This window comes from Salvelinus fontinalis, chromosome 26 (genome assembly GCF_029448725.1).
Source record: "Salvelinus fontinalis isolate EN_2023a chromosome 26, ASM2944872v1, whole genome shotgun sequence".
NCBI lineage: Eukaryota > Metazoa > Chordata > Actinopteri > Salmoniformes > Salmonidae > Salvelinus > Salvelinus fontinalis.
In genome coordinates, this window is record NC_074690.1 from 15,238,944 (window position 1) to 15,255,497 (window position 16,554).

Here is a 16,554-nt window from a genome sequence, read left to right on the forward strand (position 1 = left end):
GGGCAGTTCCTTTTTCAAAGACTGCAGTGCAGCTATTCTAGAGGTAAATTCCACCTTCTTTAGCCTACCTATTTCTGGGATCATTGGCAAGCTTTGTGAAAACTTTGTGGAGTCTGTCCAGGTGCCAATAATCAAGCCCAGGGCGGTCGATACTCTTAACCTCGTCCCAGTCGAGACAACACTCCTCTCCTGGTGGTCCTATGAATAAAGCCGAAACATTTTCCCTTGCTCCCTCTCCCCACCTCTCTCTCGCTCGACCAACTTCCATATTCTCACATCTCTTTGGTCCTCAGCCAGATGTTGCACAGTTGTTAGAACATTTCCCACTAGGGGGCAGTAAAATATGATAAATATTACTAACATGAGGTGGTTCGACTGTCAACTACTCTCAGTTCTGTTTTCCTATATTTTGGGGGGAATTGCACAAAGATTTCACATTTGCACATGTCTGATGTCTACACGCAGAAAATGAATTATACTGTAAAGTGTAGCTGTCTGTTCAAGATAGACCTTCTTACTCAGCACTTAATCCGAACGAAGATGTTCTAGAATTCTAAGATAACCTACCCTTCTCCGCTACAGACTGTGTCTGTGATCTCGGTAACCATAAGATCTTTGTCCCAACCCGGCAGTGACGGTTGTGCGACGTTGGGTTGGGGTCATAAACATGGCGTGGAGAGGATATTTTGTCAAATGGACCAAAACAGAATGTATAAATTCTGTCTCCACAGTTTCGAGAGGTAGCAGGTGAGCAATGGAGACCCGGTTGCGCGATATATTCACGTTGGAACATTATTGCGAACAACGACGAAGTTACGACATTGGTTGTTGCGCTGGTTACCTAACCATCTTCTGACTGTCATTGTTAGACAACTTTACTGCATTCATTGCGGTAGTTAAGCGTTTAAATACTATTGCTTCAATTGTAGTTTTGTTCAATATTAAAGCTGTACGGTTCTCTCATTAATTTAGAATGAAACTGGCCGTGTTCGAGAGCATCAAATCCATGACGAATAATGGGTAATGGTCACTGACTGACTAACCTACACATAATAATGAGTAGTTATTTATGATGTATGGTGATTTGTTGATCAGTCGTTCGGCAGTCTCCTACACTGTCGGCTGCAATGTTGAACAAGCCCAATGACAGTCCCATTCAAATCTAGTCAGCATAACGACTCTTCACTCTATTGTGTTTGGCTATTGCTTTGCAAAATAGGCCTAGTCCGTCACAACGCTGTTATTATGTATCCACGATTTTTGAGGAATAAATTAATGGTAAAACTCAAAGAAATATCTGCAACATAGACTAGGGAAAGATCCCAATTGCATGCACCTCGCGTCCTCTCTCCTTCTCAAAACCCATTGGATGAGAAAGCCAGAGGTCCCACCCCTCTGACCTTTTCCTTCAATGGGTTTAGAGAAGGAGAGAGGACGCAAGGAATATGCAATAGTGGTGAGGAGAAGGAGTCTCCAGCTGTGTCGAAACCGCACTAACCATACTATTTCTGACGTGAATTGAGTATATAGTATGCTTATTTGTCATAGTATTGATATAGTTAGTATGCCAGAAGTTCCCAGATGTCATTCTAAATTCAAACAAAATATGACGTATACACGCAGAGGACACTATTTCCATACTTTAAGGCCCATAATGCAATTAATCAGCAAGTGGGTGTGGCTTCACATCGTTTTCAGATTTGCGGAAAATATGCAGCCGAAGTCCGACGAGAGCGGATACAAAAATCATTGCTTTAACTAATTAGGACAAATGTTGAGCAATGTAATAAAGTAATGACTTTTCAAATAAGTTACCTTACACGTTATGTTGGCTGACAATTTGTTAGCTACGCTGTCCTTACGAACCACATAGCATATCATTACAGCAGTATGTACCGGGATGTTAGCTAGCTACCTAAGGTTAGTTGGCTACTTATACATCAAACTTGCCAGTATATTAACTATAGGCTATATTAACTACCCAACATTTATTGACTTGATTATTCCCGTCATTCTTAGCTTAGCTAAACGGTATAGTCGTAGTGCAATCTGACAACGCTCTGAATTTACAATCTGACAGAACACACCCGAAGTCGTAAGATGTCTAACTAGTCTTGTGTTATTGCTAACTAGCTAGCAAGAGGTTGCATAGCAACAGCATCAACTTCCGGTAGACAGGCGAAGATCTAGTACGCTCAACTGAAAGCATACTTTTTGTTTACGGTATACTAAAATGAACTAATAGTATGTAGTATATACTCATTAAGTATGTAGTATACAGTATGTTAGTATGGGTATTCCAACACAGCTTCCGTGTCTGGAAGCGAATTCACCATTCATATTCTGGTTTCAGATTAATTCAAACATCGTTTTAAATTTTATAGCCACAGTTATTAACTGTACTGCACAAGAGTCGAATAAACGACATATCTGCAACAGATAAGCTTTTGGGCCTCCAAGACTTCACAGGCAGAAGCACTGCAACGACTTATTTTATAGTCGCCAGGAAATGTCCCGCCATCACAAGATCCTTCTGAGCCTGTGTAGGGACCTGATTAAAACAGAAAAGCAGGCTATTTTGAATTCATAAAAAAAAAAGTCTACTATTATTATAATTATATTTTGTATTTTTTTACCCTGCTTTTTCTCCTTTTGGGATCTTTATTACCCACCTGTACAGTTGGTGGCGGACAGTAGTAATTGTAGTGAAAAAATTTCATAAAATAAGTCGTTGCAGTGCTTCTGCCTGTGAAGTCTTGGAGGCCCAAAAGCTTATCAGCTGCAGATATGTTGTTTATTCGACTCTTGTGCAGTACAGTTAATAACTGTGGCTATAAATGCTATAAAATCCACCTTCTTCACAATAAGTGTCTCCTGATCACTTGTTTTTTGCTCCATTCTTGGACTTCACTGTTGTCCACTCATCTTTCTCGCCAACTGTACTCGACGTGCTTTCAGCTTCAAACGATACTTCTGCTTCCACCATTTCCACTCTTCCCTACCTCAAACTCGGACGGAGATGGATTGTAGTTTTTATGGCTTGATATCAGGAGATGGCGTCGAAATTTTGATGAAACAATTCAGAGACTGAAACAAAACTCTGAATAATTATTTAAGGTGAGCAAATCGATATACAATCCCGAAATCAGCTGTAACTGTCAATAGTAAAAAACAAAGCTTAAAACGATGTTTGAATATTAGCTGATGTCATAGAACAAAACGTATAAGATCTCCTAAGCCTGTGTGTACCACAGACGTTACTCGTTTTACCACAAACATTATTCTCAGTGTTTATCCAAAAACCCTCCAAAAACGGCATTCATTTCTCCATAGGCTTTGTCCGACAAACCATGGCAGAGTTGGTGCCTACAAAAAGACGCCATTACTATTTCCCTAGGTCTTAACGTTCATCCGCATTGTGGCTGCTAGGAACTTACCAAACAGTGGGGCGTGGCCAGTGTTAAGGTCAAGAGGGTGCATCAGCAGTAGAGACCTGAGGTACAATGAGATATAGTATTCTTGCAAAACCCATTTCGTCAGCGTTCGATGAGCTGTGACCAATGACCTACTCATCTGGATGAAACCAAGGAAAACATGAATGAAAAGATCCACACATCCGCATAATCTTTTAGATCTATGGATCATCTGTTCCCAACCAATGTGTGTTAACAAGTTGTCTTCCTGTGTACCCTTCTAAAGGTTCAACCCCCAGCAGAGGTGTGGTTTCCGGAAAGAAGCGAGGAAACCAGAGACATGGAAGAGGGACCGTGGCATCCCAGAAGAAACAGGCCCTCCCCCCTCTGAGGCTGCCGATGCGATGGTGTCTCGGAAAGCGGTGCACCCTAAAACAGGACCCCCACCCCCTGGCGCGGCCCCCAGGCGTACGGGGAAGCTGTTCAAGCCCTTTATGTTCACAATAGGGGTAGGTTCTAGCAAGACATACTTTTTTATTCCCAAAAAATTGTCATATGGGAAGTCACCGTTCTATAGTTTTCATGCATTTGATTCATATGTATTCATTGAGTATTCATATTTAACATAGCGAATCGTTTAAAGTTGAAGTCGGAAGTTTACATTTCACTTAGGTTGGAGTCATCAAAACTCGTTTTTTAAACCACTCCACAAATTAATGTTAACAAACTATAGTTTTGGCAAGTTGGTTAGGACACCTACCTTGTGCATGACACAAGTAATTTTTCCAACAATTGTTTACAGACAGATTATTTCACTTATAATTCACTGTATCACAATTCCAGTGGGTCAGAAGTTTACATACACTAAGTTGACTGTGCCTTTAAACAGCTTGGAAAATTCCAGAAAATTATGTCATGGCTTTAGAAGCTTCTGATAGGCTAATTGACATAATTTGAGTCAATTGGAGGTGCACCTGTGGATGTATTTCAAGGCCTACCTTCAAACATAGTGCCTCTTTGCTTGACATCATGGGTAAATCAAAAGAAATCAGCGAAGACCTCAGAAATAAATTGTAGACCTCCACAAGTCTGGTTCATTTTTGGGAGCAATTTCCAAACGCCTGAAGGTATCACGTTCATCTGTACAAACAATATTACGCAAGTATAAACACCATGGGACCACGCAGCTGTCATACCGCTCAGGAAGGAGACGCGTTCTGTCTCCTAGAGATGAACGTACTTTGGTGCAAAAAGAGCAAATCAATCCCAGAACAACAGCTAAGGACCTTGTGAAGTTGCTGGAGGAAACAGGTACAAAAGTATCTATATCCACAGTAAAATGAGTCCTATATCAACATAACCTGAGAAGTCGCTCAGCAAGGAAGAAGCTGCTGCTCCAAAATCGCCATAAAAAAGCCAGACTACGGTTTGCAACTGCACATGGGGACAAAGATTGTACTTTTTTGGAGAAATGTCCTCTGGTCTGATGAAACAAAAATAGAACTGTTTGGCCATAATGACCACCGTTATGATTGGAGGAAAAAGGGGAGGCTTGCAAGCCGAATAACACCATCCCAACTGTGAAGCACAGGGGTAGCAGCATCATGTTGTGAGGGTGCTTTGCTGCAGGAGGGACTGGTGCACTTCACAAATAGATGGTATCGTGAGGAAAGAAAATGATGTGGATATATTAAAGCAACATCTCAAGACATCAGTCAGGAAGTTAAAGCTTGGTCGCAAATGGGTCTTCCAAATGGACAATGACCACAAGCATTCTTCCAAATTTGTGGCAAAATGGCTCAAGGACAACAAAGTCAAGGTATTGGAGTGGCCATCACAAAGCCCTGACCTCAATCCTATAGAATATTTGTGGTCAGAACTGAAAAGGCGTGTGTGTGAGCAAGGAGGCCTACAAACCTGACTCAGTTACACCAGCTCTGTCAGGAGAAATGGGCTAAAATTCACCCAACTTTTTGTGGGAAGCTTGTGGAAGGCTACCCAAAATGTTTGAGCCAAGTTAAACAATTTAAAGGCAATGCTACCAAATACACTCAATTAGTATGTACACTTCTGACCCACTGGGAATGTGATGAAAGAAATAGAAGCTGAAATAAATCATTCTCTCTACTATTATTCTGACATTTCACATTCTTAAAATAAAGTGGTGATCCTAACTGACCTAAAACAGAATTTTTTTACTAGGATTAAATGTCTGGAATTGTGAAGTGTATGTGGCTAAGGTGTATGTAAACTTCCGACTTCAGCTGTATAACATGCAACTCAATGTCTTTAACTTACAAGTACATGTTCATCCAGTGAACAAAGCTGCACGGTGGGCAGTCCAAGAAAAAGGAAGGTAAGCTTGTCTGACTCCATGTTAGTTTACAGGGTGCTCCTTTGGTGCGGCCGCCATCTTGCAATACGAGTCCTTGAAGTCACGAGTGAAGACGGCCAAGGACGAGGCTGAGCAGGAGAAAAGCGGAAAGGTAAGAGTGTGATGGAGATGTATTATATGTGTGACAAAATGCAGGGTTTTGTACAAGATGCTTAAGGTGCTTGAATTTGGAACTTAAATACCTCAAATCTGACATTTTCTCAAGTTGGTACTTGAATTAAAAGAGGAGAACAGAAAATGGTCAAATATGTTAATATTAGAACAATTTAGTGGTTTTGCTAATTCATCTCCAGGCATACTACTGAGTTTTATTTCCTCACGTGTTTCGCACTCTGGTTGGGTTGCCGGGCAACTCATTAACCCACACTTCCACTCAACCAGGCAGGTACAGAACTGACTGATTAGGTGCTGCCAAAACGTTACATCGATAGCTAGAATGCCGGGCAAATGTAAAACTATCTGTACTTTACTATTTATATTTTGGACAACTTTTACTTCACTACATTCCTTAAGAAAATAATGTACTTTTTACTCCATACATTTTCCCTGACACCCAGAAGTACTAGCTACATTTTGAATGCTTAGCAGGACAGGAAAATGGTCCAATTCACACACTTATCAAGAGAACATCCTTGGTCATCCCTACTGCCTCTGATCTGGATGACTCACTAAACTAATTTGTAAATTATGTCCGAGTGTTGGATTGTGCCCCTGGTTATCTGTAAATAAAAAGAAAATTGTGCAGTCTGATTAACATAATAAGGAATTTGAAATGATTTATACTTTTATTTTTCATACTTAAGTATATTTTAGCAAATACATTTTTGATAAATAAATATATGTAAAACCAAATACTTTTAGACTTTTACTCAAGTAGTATTTTACTGGGAGACTTTCACTTTTACTTGAGTCATTTTAGGTTAAGGTATCTTTACTTTTACTCAAGTATGACACTTGGGTACTTTTTCCACCCCTGTTATTGAGTAGAACTTGTTAGGTAGTGATGAATAGTATGTTTTTTTTGTGGTGATATACTGCCATCTGTTGCGTCTAGAAACAATTGCATAATATGAACTATTACAAATTAATGGTCCTTGAAAATAAATATTAGTGCTTGAAAAAGTATTTGAAAGTCCTTGAATTTGACTTGCCACTGTCTGTCCAAACCCTGAAAATGACAAATGTGTGTCTCCTCTTGTATTTTGGATCCTAGGCATCGCAAGACATGACATACTGGCACAACTGGTGGAACCAGCTAACAGACTTCCAGAAACAGGTCATCTTGCTCATGTCCTTTGTGGATGATTTCTGGAGCAGCCTGACTGAGGGTCAGCAGATGGCCACCGGTAAGGATCCCTGAAAGGGTGATGGATAACGGGGAGGAACGGGCGACTACGGCCCAGGAGGACCACAGTGTGGGCTTCACATGTCGTTCCAGCCCAGCTCTAACACGCCTAATTTAAAGTGGTCTATGGTTTAAATTTTAAAGGCCATGATTAGTCGATTTGTAGTGTGTTAGGGATGGAGCAAAAGCGTGAACACACTGTGGCAGGCTGTTGCTTACCCCTGAATTGAGAGGGTATTACGGTCAACAAGATAGAGAGGCTGCCTTAGGACCAGCAAAGGAATAAATGTTCAAAGCATGAGTTGAAATTTAGTTGCATCATGCCATGGAATTAAGGTAATGTTCATTAGGACACAGCGTAGAACGAAAAATGATAATGAGCGTTTCTTATTGGATGTGTTCAGATAGTAAACGTTTGACATTGTTTTCTTACATTTGGTGCCTACCAAACATGACCCTGTGCATTATACCGTCTGTACTAGCCTATATCCATAAGTGTTCTCTCTGTCCAGATGTGGCCCGTTCTCTCGTAGCTACCTTCTTAATATCCTCTAACCTTTTTGTTCCCATCATCTCTCTGTGATAGGGATCATAGCGGTCAATGCTGTGGTGCTCTGCTGTTGGCGAATACCCTCCATGCAACGATCCATGGTCAAGTACTTTACTGCCAACCCAGCCTCCAGTAAGTACTGTTTCTGTGTGTGGTGGTGGTCCGTTGGGGTTGAGTCATTTCAATGCAGCTGAATAATGTTGTTATTTTTGGTCGATTTAGAAATCCCTCCCAACTCTACATTGATTTGTTTTAATAGTCACACTCCCTCCTCCCTATAGTTCTCCTGGACTTCAGTCTGAAAGCCTGCATTATCAACACACATAAGGGGATACATTTTCCTGGAGAGAAAGAGCAGATCTGTTTAAAAAAAAAAAGATACTGTTAGCCTTTATTTTAATTTTGCTCAATGATAAGACTGACGCGCTTCTCCCTTCCTCTTCCCCCCAGAGACGCGGTGCCTTCCCATGCTCCTCTCCACCTTCAGCCATTACTCTATAATCCACATGGCGGCCAACATGTACGTCCTGTGGACCTTCTCCTCCAGCATCGTCTCTCTTCTGGGGAAGGAGCAGTTCCTCGCTGTCTACCTCTCTGCTGGTACAAGCCTACATAGTGTGTGTGTGATGTCTGTCAATTTGTGTGTGTTTGAGTGTATATGTTAGGTTATTTTCAGAGACTGCTGTTGACCCTCATCTCTCTTCATTGTCAGGTGTGATCTCCACTATGGTGAGCTACGTGTGTAAGACCAGCACGGGACGCCTGCATCCCTCTCTTGGGGCGGTAAGATTCCTCACATGTCCCCCTTTTTGTGGTACACTTTGCTATACAATACTGTGCACTTGTTCATTATTGTAGGACCAAAGAATATCGTACCGTGATTTTTTTTAAACCAGGAAACATACACACATTACATTGTTATGATTATTGCATGACAAAATGGGAGTTTAGTGATAATCAACATTACTCACGTCTCCCTCTGTTTATTACTGTGGTCGGTCCTGGCTCTGTCACTTCCTGATCCGGGCTCTGACGTCACTTCCTGTGATTTGACTTCCAGTCAGGGGCCATCATGACGGTCCTGGCCGCGGTCTGCACCAAGATGCCCGAGGCCAAACTGGGTATCATCTTCCTGCCCATGGTCAGCTTCACTGCAGGCAACGTGAGTGATGTGATGTGTTTGTGGCAGGGGTGTATGAACACCTCAAGCAAAGCAGCGGTAACAAAATTCCATTCATCTTCTCTGAGGGAAACAGGAGAGCAATAAAAAGTGTCTGTGAAAGAAAGACTGGGGGGGTATGTGAAAACAATGTATATAACATAGTTCATCTGCACTCAACACGTCTATTCATTGTAAATTCAATGGTGTGTATAAACGTATGTGGTGTGTGTATAAACGTATGTGGTGTGTGTATAAACGTATGTGGTGTGTAGATAAACGGATGTGGTGTGTAGATAAACGGATGTGGTGTGTAGATAAACGGATGTGGTGTGTAGATAAACGGATGTGGTGTGTGTATAAACGTATGTGGTGTGTAGATAAACGGATGTGGTGTGTAGATAAACGGATGTGGTGTGTAGATAAACGGATGTGGTGTGTAGATAAACGGATGTGGTGTGTGTATAAACGGATGTGGTGTGTGTATAAACGGATGTGGTGTGTGTATAAACGGATGTGGTGTGTCATCTGTATGGTTGTGGGAGGCAGAGTCTCATTGCTCTTTTTTTAGGCCTTGAAAGCGATCGTTGCCATGGATGCAGCGGGTCTCATTATGGGATGGAGGCTGTTTGATCATGCGGCTCACCTTGGAGGAGCCCTCTTCGGAGTGTGAGTATTTGATCACTACAGAAATGGGCGACTGGACTCACCAGAGCCCAAATGGCATATCTGTAAAATATCTGTAAAGCAACTGATTTCACGTACCATGCATAGCCGTATCCCCAAGCCAATATTAGTGAGGTGATTCATATCCACAAGTGAGAGATGGGGAAAATGTGACTTCTGTTTGACTGTGAAATTATATACATTTTGTATCCTTTTTCAATTACGACAACAATTTCCGCAAATAGTTGCACATTCAAAGACTATTAAGACAGTGATTTCAGGACCTTTTAGGATGTAGATCTGGTCAAATTAGATAGAGCCTCATAATACCATAATTCCCCTATGACACCGGACACCTTGTAATACCATAATTCCCCTATGACACCGGACACCTTGTAATACCATAATTCCCCTATGACACCGGACACCTTGTAATACCATAATTCCCCTATGACACCGGACACCTTGTAATACCATAATTCCCCTATGACACCGGACACCTTGTAATACCATAATTCCCCTATGACACCGGACACCTTGTAATACCATAATTCCCCTATGACACCGGACACCTTGTAATACCATAATTCCCCTATGACACCGGACACCTTGTAATACCATAATTCCCCTATGACACCTTGTAATACCATAATTCCCCTATGACACTGGCCACCTCATTCATGATATCTCCATATTATCATCCATGATTAGACTAGTTGTTTTGTGTTCATTTAAAGCCATCTTAATTAGACTGAATTTCACTGAATATAATACATTTATAATAGTAATTAATAAAAATAAAATAGTGGTCCTATTTTAGTTTAGTAGTAAGTAATATAGTTGTCCTGTATGGCTCAGTTGGAACTTGCAACGTCAAGATTACGGGTTCGATTCCCAGGGCCACCCATACGTAAAGCGCATGCACGCATGACTGCAAGTCGCTTTGACTAAAAGCATCTGCTATTATTATATTTTAAATAATATTGATGAATGACTATAATCCATACTGTCTTTCCTGCAGGTGGTATGTAGCATACGGCCACAAGCTGATGTGGAGGAAAAGGGAGCCACTGGTCAAGGCATGGCACAGCATGAGATCTCAGGCCCCTGGTGGACGGGGCAGATCTGGGGGTTCGGGCGGCGACGGGGGCAGACCTGGTCCTGTGTAGGACCCCCAACATGCCACTCTGGGAAGTTGGCCCATAACCACTGATCAGGTGTCAGATATTCTTCACCCCCCCCCCCCCCCCCCCCCAATTGGTTAGCATTGGCCGTAGGGGGTATCTGATCCTAAACCTGTGGTTAGGGGGAATCTTCTACCTCAAGAAGCCTTTTTTTGGTACTTATGCCTGGTGATATCCAGCTGACAGCTGTGGAGGGCGGGACCCAGCACCCCAAACCTCTGTTCTTCTAATTGGCGCGTTCCTCTGTCCAGGCGTTGCTGACGCATGTCATATCTTACAACGTCTGGATAGGTATTTTAAGTATCAGCCAACCACATCATATGTTATAGCAATCTGGAGCTCGACGGCACGCAACTATTGGTTGATGCATGCAACGTCTGAGCAGGGGAACTCAACCAATCTAATCAGGGAGAGTGGACATATTTGTGATATTTGTATTTCAGACAGCACTCTATTGTAACTAAGTCCTAAGGGATGATTAATTTGGTTTGATAAGTGGCTGTAATCTAGTACAAATGTTGGCGGCTTTATCATTATGGGGTAGTTTCTATGAAGATGTGAGATGTTACCATAGAGATATTGTATGTCTGTGGTTGATACAGAGACTGCTTCCTGTTTGTAAGGAAGTGGTTAACGGAGAATGACCGTCCTGGACTAAAACAACAAACTTCCTCATAAGAACTTCAACTTCCTTGTAGTTTGTAGATGTGCCGGCGCTGCCAGAGGTTTCTGAAAGGTTGAGGTGCTTATATCTTGGTAAAACATTTTGTAAATCCTGAGCCTTACACAAAAAGGTACATAACAAAAACGCCAAAAATGTCCTCAACACTGCTGTACTCATTTCATGGTACTCTATTATTAAAAAGGTCACCTTCATCTTCACTGGGGTAGTACATTTGGGTTTAAAGGGATACTTCAGGATTTTGGCAATTACGCCTTTTATCTACTTCCCCAGAGTCAAGATGAACTCATGGATATCATGTTTATATCTCTGCATGCAGTAGAGGTAGTTTTGCTGGCGCAAGGCAGTGTCTCTGGACCCCTCGAAGGGTCGGAGTTCGTCCCCCTCTCCTCCCTGAAATAAAAATCGAATGCGTCAGCGAGACAGCCATTCACAAAGTATAGACTACAGATTGCTGTCCGTGGTGCTGAAATTGCGACGTGTCTATGCAGCGGCCGATCGAATCAACCTGGTCTCAGAGCATTTTGTATTGTTCTGTATGTAAATCCGAGACACTCCATTCAGTAAAATATGTTACTAATATGCAGAGCGCACAATGTTAAAATTTTGCAATATGTGTTATGTTATGAATTCTAGCTAGGTGGCTAACATTAGCTAGGCTAGGGGTTAGGGTTACGTTTAGGAGTTAGTTTAAAGAGTTGGGGGAATGGTTAGCTAACATGCTAAGTAGCAAGTAGTTAAAGTTGCTAAAATGCGAAAGATCTCCATAATGAGATTTGAACTTGCAACCTTTGGGTTGGTAGACATTCACGTTATACGCCAAGTAACCATCTGTCTTATGTAACCAGACTAAATGGAGTGTCCTTAGATTTACGTACAGAATAATACGAAATTCTCTGAGACCAGGCTGATCGAATTGATGATAGGCTTTCTGTGGTGCCCGAGCATGTAGCCTATAGCTTTGCTTCAGCTAATGGATATGTTTATTAGGCCTATTTGGTTGTCATTTTCTCATGTTAAGCCTAACATTTCACTAAGCTATACAGGGTGTTGCAAGGCTGCCATGATTTAGACTGCTGGCTGGCGGCAATAATGTAATTACTTGTTCTGTAATTAAAGTTCGAAATTCCAACATTGCAGATTGATCAAATACATTTTCGGTACAACAGAATACTAATCGGCAACCAATTGATTAAAAAAAATACAACTGTCCTGTATAACCCACCTGAACCTGCATGACATGAGCCGTCCTCATGCTTTCTCCCAGCTTGGATAGAAAGTTGTGTGTAAAACCAGTCTAATGCCAAATAATAGTCAGCACACCCTCAACACACCAGCTTACATTGTTCCATTATGCAGTGTAGCCTAGCTATATACAGTATTTATACAAATTACACATCAAATAGCCTAACAATGAGGACAAATCCTTGGATACATTTTGCCACAATTTAGTGAACTCAGCAGGTTTTGTCTGGCTAATAGATTACAGAAATGAGCTGCAATCAAGGTATATTAAGTCCAACTTGAGACTCCCCTGAGCTTCTGAGACATTTTACATTATATGTCCATTACGCTGCACACAATTTAAACTTCGTCTTGAATGATGTATGCCAAGATATACCAGAGATAAGACTGTTTATTGCTACCACACAACTCAAACACAGGATCACCAGTATGAATAAAATCGCAAACCTGCTTTTTTAGTTTGAGCCCCCCCAAGAACTGTTGTCCAGTATCCGATACAGTTACTCTTGCAATTAAAGATGTTGCTATGGCAATCAAGCTGTTTTTAACCATAACTGTCGCTTCTACCGAGAGATGGTTTTATAAACTTAAACTCACAAAGAACTACTTAAGAATGAAACGTTAGGTTCTCGGTCTGATATGCGTTTTTGAACACCTGCCCAGTGGGCAAAACCTGGTTGAAAAGACGTCAGTATGACTGCACATTCTAGTTGGAAAAGGATGTTGTTTTTTTACGTATTTGTCTGACCAAAATACGACCAGTTGGTCATAATTGTGACCACTATACTATGTAGCCTACTGGTCATAGTTAATACCATCATAACCTGGTAATGACTACAGCTTATTACCTACTGTAAAAAAAAATATTGCAGAGAATAAAGTTGGAAATTGAAAAGTGTTCATTACATTTCTGTGTTTCCATAGTCAACAATTAAAGTTTAAATCTGCAACATTCTTACATTTAAAATAGATCAAGCAATAGCAAAAACAGGAGACAGGCCAGTACATCAGGAGACGTGGAGGAGGCCGTAGGAAGGCAACAACCCAGCAGCAGGACCGCTACCTCCACCTTTGTGCAAGGAGGTGCACTGCCAGCGCCCTGCAAAATGACCTCCAGCAGGCCACAAATGTGCATGTGTCTGCTCAAACGGTCAGAAACAGACTCCATGAGGGTGGTATGAGGGCCCGACGTCCACAGGTGGGGGTTGTGCTTACAGCCCAATACCGTGCAGGACGTTTGGCATTTGCCAGAGAACACCAAGATTGGCAAATTCGCCACTGGCGCCCTGTGCTCTTCACAGATGAAAGCAGGTTCACACTGAGCACATGTGACAGACGTGACAGAGTCTGGAGACGCCGTGGAGAACGTTCTGCTGCCTGCAACATCCTCCAGCATGACCGGTTTGGCGATGGGTCAGTCATGGTGTGGGGTGGCATTTCTTTGTGGGGCCGCACAGCCCTCCATGTGCTCGCCAGAGGTAGCCTGACTGCCATTAGGTACCGAGATGAGATCCTCAGACCCCTTGTGAGACCATATGCTGACACATGCACATTTGTGGCCTGCTGGAGGTCATTTTGCAGGGCTCTGGCAGTGCACCTCCTTGCACAAAGGCGGAGGTAGTGGTCCTGCTGCTGGGTTGTTGCCCTCCTACGGCCTCCTTCACGTCTCCTGATGTACTGGCCTGTCTCCTGGTAGCGCCTGCATGCTCTGGACACTACGCTGACAGACACAGCAAACCTTTTTGCCACAGTTCGCCTTGATGTGCCATCCTGGATGAACTGCACTACCTGAGCCACTTGTGTGGGTTGTAGACTCCGTCTCATGCTACCACTAGAGTGAAAGCACCGCCAGCATTCAAAAGTGACCAAAACATCAGCCAGGAAGCATAGGAACTGGAGAAGTGGTCTGTGGTCACCACCTACAGAATCACTCCTGTTTTGGGGGGTGTCTTGCTAATTGCCTATAATTTCCACCTTTTGTCTATTCCATTTGCACAACAGCATGTGAAATTTATTGTCAATCAGTGTTGCTTCCTAAGTGGACAGTTTGATTTCACAGAAGTGTGATTGACTTGGAGTTACATTGTGTTGTTTAAGTGTTCCCTTTATTTTTTTGAGCAGTGTATATCCATTGATTCTTGAAGAATATAACTTATAAATGCCTCATGAGCTTAGTTCAACTGTCACACCCCATCAAAACACATAATATAAGCTTGTTTTACTCCAATGTTTGTAAACATTGTAACGCCTCATAACATTTCTCCAGGCACATCCCTCAGCAATTTACCAAAACAGAGTCCGGGCAACCGTTTTGTTATTGTTTCATCTGTGGATTTGCCTTTTAAACAGCGGCATATTTTCAAAGTGTCACCAAATAAAAGGTAAACAATAGGCCTATAGCAAATGCAGCATATGGTATTCATTTTTCACATGTAAATACCACTTTTCAGTAGTGCTCAAAGCATGCCATTCCATGAGCGCAGCATTTATTTTTCAACTTGAATCAATGAGCCCAATCAGTCCTCCATGACAACAAAATCATAAAAAACTGAGTAGGGCTAGCTAATAAGATATAATTTAATCGTATTATTATATGTCGTAGAAAGCGATGGGTTAGAAGAAGCCTGCATAACCAACCCATAAAGTAAAATTGAACATCCACATATGGCCAGCTATGTAAACTTTAACATTGATTTGTCCTGCAATAGATGTCGTTCAATTGGTAACATACATTTTTGTCTCCTTCTAATGCCTCTTAAGGGGAATGTTATCAGATTACATTAGAGTTTGGGTAATCAAAGATACATTACTGATTACAATTGGACAGGTAACTAGTAACTAACGGATTACATTAAGAAAGTAACCTACCCAACCCTGCTTGTCTGTATACAGCCATAAGACACCTGCTAGAACTGCCCCAGCAGAGCTCCTGACTGACGTTCACTATGGTGCATTACGTTTGTTGGAAACTCTCCAGCGCGCTGACAATAAACACTGATTAATTTAAGATTGACTTTGAGTGTCCCTGTCTATGAATTTCTACGACAAACCCATTTTGGTTCCATGTAGGACCCTCTGTGGAAAGGGTTCTACATGAAACCCAAAAGAGTTCTACCTGGAACCAAAAAGGAATCTTAAAAGGGTTCTTCTATGGAGACAGCTGTTGAAACCTTTTAGGTTCTAGATAGCACCTTTTTTATCGAAGAGTGTATGATCAGGCAATCATGGGCAGCTGGTAACATGTCTCTTGGGGAATCCAGTCTGAGACTTGATGCAGAGAAAAAAAACATGACTGATCCATCAGCATAGCTAGTACAAACCTAGCTCTTACCAAGCTGGTTAGTAGGAATCAATAGACATTGAAGATCAGAGTATCAAACAGAAGAAAAAAACATTTTGCACACATATCTTACCGTCAATGACTATGGATTTAAGGATGGGTGGTTCCACTCCCTCATTTCCCTGGGATGTGGCAGAAAAGATCACTGGTAACTGAGTGTGGGGCCAAGCACTGCTGTAGAGGCCATGCATCAGGTCATTGACATGTTTCAGGAGCTTTAAAGACAGACAGATCGTGATTAACCATTACCTAAGGTCTTCCCTAAGTTAGACTTACCCTAGCAAGTACATTGACTATGTTGCCCCTCAGCAATCTGGCAGTCAGGCAGACATACGGAGAGAGATAGGCTATTTCCATTTCTTAGTCAGCAGGATAACTACTGTCCTCCTTTGTTCAAGCCTTCCATCCAAGCTAGAAGATTCCTGCAGAAAAAGAGGATCAAGAATTGAAAACTGCAGATGACAGGTGTAACGTTAGAATGAGTGTTGGGGGGGAGCAGGGATAGGCAACATGTATTGTCCAATAGAAAATACAAGGATCCCTGATGAATCTAGAACAAATTCACATCCATATTG

The 16,554-nt window shown here is 41.9% G+C and overlaps 1 protein-coding gene across 1 annotated transcript; it reads left to right on the forward strand.

Moving 5' to 3' along the window:
- Window positions 1-617: 617 nt before the first annotated feature.
- On the forward strand, window positions 618-11,594 carry LOC129823711 (presenilins-associated rhomboid-like protein, mitochondrial). Its single transcript, XM_055882652.1, has 10 exons — window positions 618-747; window positions 3,700-3,922; window positions 5,795-5,899; window positions 7,022-7,154; window positions 7,740-7,835; window positions 8,154-8,303; window positions 8,416-8,486; window positions 8,764-8,865; window positions 9,434-9,531; window positions 10,550-11,594. Exons 1-10 carry the CDS (start codon window positions 668-670, stop codon window positions 10,695-10,697), a joined length of 1,206 nt encoding a protein of 401 aa, XP_055738627.1. The 5' UTR covers window positions 618-667; the 3' UTR covers window positions 10,698-11,594.
- Window positions 11,595-16,554: the final 4,960 nt, after the last annotated feature.

Bases quoted from the DNA above. Each gene is read 5' to 3' on its own strand.
- LOC129823711 (XM_055882652.1), top strand. From the start codon at position 668: ATGGCGTGGAGAGGATATTTTGTCAAATGGACCAAAACAGAATGTATA. The intron at 748-3,699 runs GTGAGCAATGGA...ACCCTTCTAAAG, and splicing joins ACAGTTTCGAGAGGTAGCAG to GTTCAACCCCCAGCAGAGGT. The intron at 8,866-9,433 runs GTGAGTGATGTG...CTCTTTTTTTAG, and splicing joins TCAGCTTCACTGCAGGCAAC to GCCTTGAAAGCGATCGTTGC.